The 11602-nt window shown below is 34.0% G+C and overlaps 1 protein-coding gene across 1 annotated transcript; it reads right to left on the bottom strand.

Moving 5' to 3' along the window:
* Nucleotides 1–4247: 4247 nt before the first annotated feature.
* Nucleotides 4248–10059, bottom strand: LOC139520217 (universal stress protein in QAH/OAS sulfhydrylase 3'region-like). The gene is made up of 4 exons (XM_071312686.1): nt 9658–10059; nt 7405–7485; nt 6448–6560; nt 4248–4666 (listed from the first exon to the last, which is right to left on the bottom strand). The coding sequence occupies exons 1-4, from the start codon at nt 9725–9727 to the stop codon at nt 4439–4441; spliced, it is 492 nt and encodes a 163-aa protein (XP_071168787.1). The 5' UTR covers nt 9728–10059; the 3' UTR covers nt 4248–4438.
* Nucleotides 10060–11602: the final 1543 nt, after the last annotated feature.

Raw genomic sequence — 11602 nt, 5'->3', positions numbered from 1 at the left:
ACCAGAGGGTGTGTCATAATTTATGAACGACTGCCTAGGGCAAAGTTCAAGGTCAAAAACTTTGGTTTCAGTTGACAACCCCATGTCTTATGGTAAAGATTGTGTCCGCTCTATATCTTGAGAACCGTTATCATTTCAAAGTTTATACTTGACATGTATATAAACCAACACCAACGGGTGTGTCATAATTTATGTGCAACTTCCTAGGTCAAAGGTCAAGGTCAAAAACTTTGGTTTCAGTTGACCACCCCATGTCCTATGGTAAAGATCGTGTCCGCTCTATATCTTGAGAACCTTTATCATTTCAAAGTTTATACTTGACATGTTTATAAACCAACACCAAAGGGTGTGTTATAATTTATTTACAACTTCATAGGTCAAAGGTCAAGGTCAAAAACTTTGATTTCAGTTGACAAACCCATGTCCTATGGTAAAGATACAATTTTTTAATGCACATTATTCACAGCGGGGCCCACAGAGATGGCTCCCATCTCGATGATATCTAGTTATTGAGGCTACGGTACCATTGCGTTATTGTTACATGAAAAACTAGTAATATGTACTAAATAATAAAAGTTGAAGACATTATCTTATATTTACAGATACATACAAGTATAACATACAATTTTTGATTTTTTTTTTAGTACGTCCTCCATGGATTCGGACATCTCTTAAACTGAGTTTTACTTTGCGTAGTGTTGTGCGTTTGATTTTTTCTACATTGGCTGGAGGTATAGGGGAGGGTTGAGATCTCATAAACATGTTTAACCCCGCCGCAAATTTTGCGCCTTTCTCAAGTCAGGAGCCTTTACATGGCCTTTGTTAGTCTTGTATGATTTTTTAATGTTAGTTTCTTGTGTATAATTCGGAGTTTAGTATGACGTCCATTATCACTGAACTAGTATACATATTTGTTTAGGGGCCAGCTGAAGGACGCCTCCGACGGGTGCGGGAGTTTCTCGCTACGTTGAAGACCCATTGGTGACCTTCGGCTGTTGTCTGCTCTATGTTCGGGTTTTTGTCGCTTTGACACATTCCCCATTTCCATTCTCAATTTTATACATGTATACAGAAGTTCACAGTGTTAGTTCACAGTTAGCAAACTTTGCTTTTGATGTATCAATTTTCGGTAAATTCGTTTGTATAGCTGTATGAAATTTGTGTCTTGATATTGTTTCAGTTTCGTTTCAAACGCATCCCATGCAAGTTTTAAATTTTTCACCCAAACAAAATTGGTAATAGGAATCTCTTCATCTTTTGTTCAAAGTATAATGACAGTAATACGAGTAGGTGTGCAGTTAAATACTTGTAAAAAAGTGAACAGTTTTCTCAGCCCGAGTTTTCAACAACAAACCATTGAACTATATTCTTCGCTTTTGGCACTACTAATTTGAAGTAGTATCTTTAAGAACATCAAATCCATTAATACCTAAAACTATTTAAACACCATTTGTTGAATAATAATATTTATTATTTATTATTATAACAAGTATTATTTAGAAGACATGAATGAATTAAGCAACAAAACTATATAGAAGATTTAAGTTTAATAAATCTAGCGTACATTGCCGTTTTTCATGTAACAACTACGCAATGTAACCGTAGCCTCAATAATTTTTGTTACATTCGTAATTAATCGGTTCCTTACCCAACTTTGCATTCCGGCAATTAGTCTCCAATGTAACAATAGTATTTTTATTATTGTTACATTTCCATGTAACCGTAGCCAGGGCCAACAAAATAAGCAAGTTTAATGAGAGACTTTTACACAGTATTAGGCTTCACTACAATTTTTAAAAGTACAAAATGTATAATATTAATAAACCCAATTTTTGCATGCTTTTTTGTCTTTAAAATATGTTTTTTAAGTCACTCCTTTTCTTCTTTTATTGAATTTTTGTACATATAAAGATACTGATTAAACTTGCAACACATCATACCTTTGTTTTGGAATTTCAATTCTCTTTTTCTTTGGCTTGGTTTAATAGCTGCAAGGATTTGTCTCTTTATAATAGAGCTATCTGGTCTTTGTGATAATGGTTGTTTGAAGTTATTTTTATGGAATAATTCTGGTTAATCATGCAATTTGATGTGTTACCTTGGCAAGGTATATGACCCTTTCTCCTACCTCCTATACTATTCTAGGAATATAATTGGTTAAAAGCAACCAAGGAGAACGTACGTGTTTATTTCATACGGGGTTAGTAGGTGGGGATTATTTCTATACTCGGTTAGTAGTGGTGTTACGTTCCTTTTTTCAAGTCAGGAATATGACAGTTCTTATCCATTCGTTTGATGTGCTTGAGCTTTTTGATTTTGCCATTTGATAAGGACTTATATCTAGAAATTGACCATGAGGGTCGGTTGATAACAAAACTTTACGACAAAAGAGATGATTTCAGCTTCCTTATTGTGACCTTTTCATTTCCTAATGGTGAAGTTGTAATCATCACTTCGTAAATATTACGGACGCCATCACGAATTGGTTGACCGTTATGGAATATTCGTTATACAGACTGATATCGGATATGTTCCTTACGTCGTAACTACATTCCCCTTCCCTTTTCAAGAATGGGACCTACCGAATTAGACTATTTATCGCCTTTGTAACACCATGAGCAACACGACGGGTGCCACATGTGGAGCAGGATCTGCTTTCCCTCCTGGAGCACCTGAAATTACCCCTAGTTTTTGGTGGGGTCAGTGTTGTTTTTGTTCCCCTATTTGTGACATTTTTTCACGCATCATTGATAATATAATAGAAATAGATGCGACTGTCGTACAAGTGAGAGGTTTAGCGCTATAAAACCAAGTGGTTACTGTTGGCATTTACTTTTGTACACTTAGACCAATGGCATTAGGTTCTTTTAAATACTAACGGTATTGAAGACTTACCACTTTGATGGGCCACTTGTTTAAATAACACATGTTTACATAACGGTAAGATAATTTCGTTACACAGTGTGCTTGTGGCCATGTATGGAAATAAGCCTCGCCTACTAATCCCATATGAAAAATACACGTTCTCAACACGGTTGCTTTTAACCAATCGTTGTACGTATTCCTTGAACGTTGAAAACAGTATATATGGTTTGTTTAATTTGTGTTGGTAAACCCAGTTAATTAATTACGATATTATATTCTAAAACTAGGTAAGACTCAAAATTCAGAACAACAGGCGTTCTGAGAGTATTGCATGGCAATACATAGTCCCCTAACAATTAAAACTCATTGTATTGGAACACAATTCAAACTTGGTCTATAACTTGTCATGGTGTAAACTATTATAGATCATTATAATTTATAACAAACAAGGACCATAACTCTGCACAAAATCATCAGACCGTAACAAAATTGGAACTTGATCTGTAATAACTTGTCATGATAAAATTATAAACCAATTTTTATCTTTAAGCTTGACGAAAAATTGTGGAAAAATTGCGAAAAAACTGATTATTTGAGTGAATTTTCTAAGTCCAAGAACCATAACTCTGCACAAAATCATCAGACTAGAACAAAATTCGAACTCGACCTGTAACTTGTCATGATGAAAATTGAACTTGACCTTCATATTGTCGCAGGACACAACATATCTAAATCTGAAAAAAATATCGTCAAACGGTGGCATGTGATGGTAGAGACACTGTTTGGCAGACGCCCACCCAACCCCGTACATTTTCAAATCAATAACCGATTTTTGCTTTGAAAATCCGATTAAAACAACATGATCAGGGAAAATTAAACCATACGAATATATTTGCAGCCACCAAAGAAGAAGAAAACAATGACACAAGCAATTGTGTTTTAACATAATCAATCCAGTGGCAGTGACTTTATTAAAACATTTCGCTCTTCACGACTTTAAAACTTTTCTATGGTTTGTCATGTTGAGCTCTTTGTGGGGATGAACATTTGATCGCACTGTCAGTTGTAGTAGATATCATTGCATTCTACCATTTGTCTGTCTGCAATATAGACAGGATTTTGTCATATGACAGTGCTGTCATAGACTTATGTTTTCTATTATACTCCTTGAACATGGAATTAAGATCAATTAAAAGGAACGACTGAACATTATATTTTTTCTGTGTATTCGAAAAATTGTGCTGCACACTTACGCATGTTATTCAGTGTGTACCAAATTTTTTAAGGTTATTTCTTCATAGACAGAAAAAAATATTATTGTCATTTCTTAAATACTGATAAGTTCTATAAAATATTGTATACATAAAAAGGACGTACAGATATAGTAGAGCAATAAACTTTTATTCGTCCTGAATGAGAAAGATTGTCGCTCGGCATGTATCTTAATATCGTTCATAAAAGAAAAATCAATCAATAAAATAAAATGGCTATCTTTGTCACATTTCCTTCAAATTAAAAAAATAAAAACATTTCCTCAGCCTTTAAAAAACCTTTGTCCTCATTTTTTTTCATTTTAAGAATGCTTATCACTTCCATGATGATGGTGATGTTCTGATTTGCAGACAACTACAGGAATGTGTGCATGATGCACGAGATAGTCACTGACACTGCCCATAATAGTTCTCCTGATTTTCCCTAAACCACGTGATCCTACTACGATGTATATTGCTTTAAGATCTTTTGCTTTTTCTAGAACAGCCTGGCCTGGTTCTCCGTTTACTCTCACAACCTCGCCTTCTATCTGTCGTGATTAAAAAAGAGATAAAACATATTTTTGAAAATGTAAATGTATACGATAATTTATCTATCTATTGAAATTTAGTATTCGTGCCATATTGTTTCGCGAAGATTAAAGGTTAAAAAAAACCGCAAAATATTCATTTGAAAGTCAGGAATCTCGTAAGTGGTTGTCGTATTTCCAGCTTTCTGGCAGGAAAACATGGTAGTTTAGATGGTATTTTAATGCCCCACCTACGATAGTAGTGGGACATTATGTTTTCTGGTCTGTGGGTCCATTCGTTCGTCGTACCGTTCGTTCGTCCGTTCGTCCGTCCGTTCGTCCCGCTTCAGGTTAAAGTTTTTGGTCAAGGTAGTTTTTGATGAAGTTGAAGTCCAATCAACTTGAAACTATGTACACATGTTCCCTATGGCATGATCTTTCTAATTTTAATGTCAAATTAGATTTTTTACCCAATTTCACGGTTCATTGATCATGGAAGATGATAGTGCGAGTTGGGCATCCATATACTTTGGACACATTCTTGTTTTAAGACTATTACCATAACGATAATTTTCTAAATTTCAAAAATATAAAACAAAAAATGTTTGAACCAACAGTGTCATAAATTCCACCAAAATGTGTAAAAGTTAGGGGGCAGTAGGGAGCCAGGAAACAACACACGTTTTTGCGTAATTGTTGCTTTTAGAAATTTATAATGGCATGACAGCAAACCTATAATAGTTCCTCTATATAGCCTTTTATTGTATTCGGTAGCCTATAATTACCGGGCCACGTCCACTTGTATTTTTGTCCATCTGATGAGTTAAGCCTTTTTCAACTGATTTTTATAGTTCGTTCTTAGGTTGTACTGTTATACCACTGTCCCAGGTTAGGGGGGGGGTTGGGATCCCGCTAACATGTTTAACCCAGCCACATTATTTATGTATATATGTGCCTGTCCCAAGTCAGAAGCCTGTAATTCAGTAGTTGTCGTTTGTTTATGTGTTACATATTTGTTTTTCTTTCATTTTTTTTACATAAATAAGGCCGTTAGTTTTCTCGTTTGAATTGTTTTACATTGTCTTATCGGGGCCCTTTAAAGCTGACTATGCTCATTGTTGAAGGCCGTACGGTGACCTATAGTTGTTAATGCCTGTGTCATTTTAGTCTTTTGTGGACAGTTGTCTCATTGGCAATCATACCACATCTTCTTTTTTATATTGACAGTTTAGAGCTAATTGCATGGTATATGGCACATCTGTCTTGTAAAGGATATTGACGTCTATGAAGTCGAGAAATAAAGATATTTGGTACGGTTTCCAGTAGGACATTCCGACAATCATACAACAGAGACGAAAAAAGGAGGAGATTAAGTACGGACTCCAATAATGAGCAAAACACATAAAGTATAAGGTAGACACTAAGACCACAGCCAATGAATAACATGCTCCTGATTTAGGAAAGTCACATAAAGAATGTTGCAGGGTTAAAGTTTTGATTGCTTTTCTTTTGTGAGCGATGTATGTGTTTACATGTGATTTTGTTTTGTTTTAGGGTTATTGAAGTCAACGCAAAATCTTCTTAAAAAAGATAAACGGAGTTCAAACAAGATTATACATGTACGTTGAATATGCGATGTATCGGGACAAAGTTCTCAAAAATATACAATTAAGCAGATTGTTGATTTTTTTTTATCTCACAAGATACTTTTTTTTTTAATTGAATGCAGCTGATACATTTATTAAACAATGAAGTTTCAACTGTGTGAAAAGATGCTATGTAGTCTGTTATAAAGCTATTACCTTCAAGTCGACTAAATCTTTACTTAATTTTTTCACCATTTCTGTGCATTTTACCTCCTCTGATTCCACTATCCTTTGAACAAGAGCTGGATCCCCTGGTATCAGTGCAACAGCTAGAAAAAGTAAAAACTAAAAGTTTATCTTTTCAATGTTAAGATAAGAAGACGTGATATGATTGCAATTGAGATAATTCCACCAGAAACCATTTTGTGTTTCAGAAGGATAACAATTTTGTTTTGAATTTTGACGGATTTTTTTTCTTCGTTACTACTGTTGATGTATAAAAAATAATAAAAAAAAACCACCCGAATTACATTTGATACTGTCCACTAAGTTTCACCCTTTAGATCACCAATTGTGTGGATATCTATTGTCGATATTAATTATTATAAATACAATACAATACAGATGGTAGCTGAAAGGGGGCATCTCAAAGTTTTAACCAATCTTAGTTCAGAGACGGATTTATTGGGGCAGGGGACCGGACCCCTCTTTGCGGGAAAAAAATGGTTGATGATTTAGGGAATCACTGGAGCGGGCTCCTCTTAAAGCAGTCAGTGGGCCCCATTGTATTTTATTTTTACGGCCCTCTGTATACATTATATCACCGTTAGGCAGCTTTCCGTATACATATGAAACAAATTAGGACTAATTTCAAATTCAAATTCCTTGACCTTTACATTTTTCCGTTGCCACCAGCATCAACTTTTCGAACATGACTTGTCCAAGATATTGTTTATATAAACCTGTGATATAAGTTTCATACGACTCGGTCAAGAATTAAAAAAAACAAAATTAGTAACTTTAAATTAAAAAATCTCCCAAATGGAATGTTTCTTTTGATTTTGCCGATTTTTCATAAGAAAAGTGACTTTTCTATTGTTCTTGCGTTATCGGTTTTTCCACTATTATACATCATGATCGATATGAACCGGTTCGATATGATGTCAAACTTACATCCATAACTGATTTCGGTGTACGTAGCACAATACACAACGACTGCAAAATTACCAGGCTTGTAGAATTCTGTTGCAAACTCTATAATCAAAAGAAAAGATCATGAGAATATTTTTTTTTTCAAATATCTGAATATCTGATATTGTTTGGCCCTGCAACTTCACTCAGCTTTGAATAATATTTAAATTAAATGTTTTGCATAGTATTTGCATCATAACGTATTTTCATTTTATTTCAGTTCAACGACTGCATTTAACTATTACAATAACATATATAGACATTACAGATAAGACACATATCTGACATATTTCTGTGTCAACACTTCATTATTCTGCTGACACGCGTACGGACACTAGTCAGATATTTGTAATAATAATATGGAGAATATTGTGCGAGATGGTTCGAGACTACAATTAATTCGTAGTGCATTTCTTTGAGAACATAAATGAAAATTTAAAAAATCCCACCAGCGCTTTCTCAATGAAATTTTTACAGTGTGTTGTACTACTTTTTGGGACAAATTATATTAAAGTTATTGAAAACTTCATCGGCTCTAACTCAAAATATGGACAGTTTTATGTATAGGGCGTCTTGAAATCTTATGACAGCTTCTGAAGTGCTAATTTTCACAGTGTATCATCGTACAGCGGATATAGGTACTAACCAAGCGGGCGTGAGCAATTTTGATCTTACACGGTAACGAAAATCTTTGTTTTGTTCACATAATATCAATGTGTACTTCAATCTAAAAGTTATTGCTGTTTTAAGAAATGATTTGGTCGTAGGTTGATGGTTAGATATGTCTCATTATTTTCCCAAAACAAGAGGGATTACTAAAACATTGTAAAAGCATGTGCAAATACTTGTCAAAGAAGGTGGCCCTCGTCTCATCCGATATAATTCTATGTTCATTGCAACTCTTTTTCTGATAGAAGGTCAATGTGTGTGTGTAATAAGTATAGCTGTTTCAATAATTGGCATTGGAATCTTTCATACATATGTTATTTTTCGATATATTAACCCTAAAAAAGTGTTGTGTACGGTGTTTAGCTGACCACATAAATCCTTATGTACGGTGCATAGTTATGTTGTTGTACACCGTACACAAAAACATTATTTTTATACTCGTTTATTACCCAAAATGTTTCAAGGATTGAGTTATCACAGGTAGGTTTATGATTGGTGACTATTACCTTTGCCCTGTATTACGTTTCTTTCAGATAAAACATGTAAATGTCTCAACAGCTGTATCGAAATTGAAAGTTGGTGTTGACATTCACAACTATTTGCGCTTGTACAAGTTGATTGTTCTTAGTTGTTTTATGAATAGAAAAAAATCGATGAGAAAATTATTTGGGAGCAGGAATTTCAAATGTTGAGAAATGTACACTGAATATTGATGAAGCAAACCAAAGATTTTCGTTACCGTGTAAGGTGAAAATCGATCATGCCCGCTTGATTAGTACCTATATCCGGTGTACTGATGATACACGGTGATTTTAACCTTTTTCAGCTGGACCAAATCACTACTTTCCTTTGAAATTCTGGACACAATTTTTTTACAGTGTAATTTCAACCCCCCCCCCCCCCCTACTTTCAATTTGAGGCATAAAACATAGAGAAATAAACCAGATTGATTTGAAATAAAACATGTAAGAAAAATAGCATTGTTTGATTATGGCTCAGACTGCAATCGAATTTTAACGTTTATGTCAATATCTTTGGTACTTCACTGTCAAAGTTTTGGACACCTCAACTTTATGGATCTTGCAAATAGATTTCTTTAATGCAAATGCATATTTTCTCGTGTAAATACAACATACTTAGGATGAAAAATTCAAAATACATGGCAAGTTGTGTATACGTTTGAATTTTATTCTAATCGTCTGAGAATTTCTTATTCTGCATCTCATTTACAAAAGAAAATATGGAAACTCTACATAAGAAACGGATTTCTCGGTTCGCACTTTTCGTAGACTGACTGAGAACGTTCAAAGATCTTTAAATGAATTCACTTTTCACGTGTTTGTCAGGACAAACAAGGTAGTAAAATTGGGTCTCATTGAGTTATATATACGCTTTGTATTTTTGTTATTTGATAATTTAGTACCTAAGTAACTAAAGCATTTTCACTTGGTATTCGCTACATAGAAGTACTTACTTTTAAGTTGCATTTCCAGTATTGAATCAGTCAATTTAATTAAGCCTTCTGAGTTTTAATATTTACATATATCTACATCTACTAGTACTTACTTTGCAATGCCAATTTGGCATGATCACTACCATCACTTGCTATAACCACCACCTTTTTCTCTTCGGCCATTTTCACATTTAGAAATTCGTTTTTGTGTAATTTAAGGTCAGCGTACGATTTTTATCGCAAGGTCGTATTGGTACAAAGTGTCAATTTTGTATCAATTGTCAGTAACAACAAAGTGTATAACTGTAAACATTGTATATTTTTGTCACAACATGTGTGCAGCGCCGTTAATCATATCAGTGATAATTGTATTGTCAGTTCTGTTATATCTGCAAGATTAGATAAGCTTGTGAAACGTAAATTAAGTAAACTACGCCACACTTTTTTTACGCTAAGAAAACGGTGCACATACACAGGTCATGGCACTGGACATGGTGTGACATAATTCTTGTTTCAATCGATTATGAGCTCGTTTTACAAAAACAGAAATTTTATTTCTCATGGAAAAAGGTATATTTTATTTACGTGTTTCTAGCAAGTATGCAATTGTTTGATTACATTTTTTAAATATCGTCATATATGACCCCTTTCATATAGCGGTAGTTGACATCTTAATCTAAGTAAACGCGCAATTGCCTTTTTAAGCTCGGATTATACAGAATTATACATGTATTTATGTCATACATGTAATTTGTATTTATAATCCACTTACATATTATTACTGCATGTATATAACATGATAAATAGATTTAAAGGTTTCTAAATAAGTGTGGATTCTCTCAAACGTTTCACTGGTGTTTAAGTGATAATCGTAACTGGAATTACGACGATCCCAATATGGCGACGGCTGAGTTAGGTAAAATCTGTTCAGTCATTTTCTCAAATGTATCCTGTTGTTGTCACGAGTTACTGAAAAATAATAAATGTGTCTTCCAGCTTTTCAATGCTATTTTGTGTGTAAAAACAGCAACGTCATATATAGTTAAAAGATGAGAAGTTAACACAAAATAAAAATAAATGAAGCGACTTATGTGATTTTGATATTATTGGGGAACACACATTAACAACATTACCTGTAAGGCAAATAAAACCTTAGGTTTTCTTCGTATAGAAACTTGAAAAACTGCACACGTAAGGTTACGTACAAATCACTTGTCCGTCCAGTCGTCGAATATTCTTCCCCTGTCTTGGATCCGTATTAAAAAAAAAAAAGCAACACATCACTCAGGTTAAGCAGGTACAGCGTAAGACAGCCAGATTTGTCTTTAACGATTCTAAAGACAGATCACCAGGAGCAGTTTCCAACTTGATAAATTCTTTAGAAGGGGAAAGTTTACATATAAGAAGAAAAAAGGCTAGATTAACTATGCTATATAAAATTAATTTGGGGTTAGTTGACGTTCCAAAGGACAATTTAACAATATCTGATAGACGTACTAGGGGAGAAACATAAAGGAGTAAGTTCGGTAAGGGCCATATTTGGCCCCGATTATAAAGTTTAATTTATTAAGATGAAAAATGTTTTAAGTTGACTTTAGAATGAAATTCAAAACAGTGTGGCTGTGGCCATTGATTGACACATTAAATTCATTCATTGACTGGGACAATTTACGTGAACCGTTTGTCTGTAACGACCACTGTTCACGACGTACCTACGATAGACATTTAAACTGTGGGGTCACCAAGGTTTCTTAACGCCTTTGATTATAAAATAATTCGAAAAATTAATCAGAAATAACCTTTATGTTTTGATTTTTATAATTGATATAAATCAAAACATCGTGTTATTTCTGATTACTTAGTAATATTTTCGAATTACTTTATTAAGGTGTTGAGAACCTTTGGTGACCCCATAGTTTAAGTGTCTTTAAAAAGTACACAGTGAGCAATGGTTGTTACATACAAACGTTCACCTAAATTGTCCCAGTCAATGGATGAATTTAATGTGTCAATCAATGGCCACAGCCACACTGTTTTGAATTTCATTCTATGACATGA

The sequence above is a fragment of the Mytilus edulis genome, chromosome 4 (assembly GCF_963676685.1).
Source record: "Mytilus edulis chromosome 4, xbMytEdul2.2, whole genome shotgun sequence".
NCBI lineage: Eukaryota > Metazoa > Mollusca > Bivalvia > Mytilida > Mytilidae > Mytilus > Mytilus edulis.
This window is presented reverse-complemented; position numbering and strand designations above follow the sequence as displayed.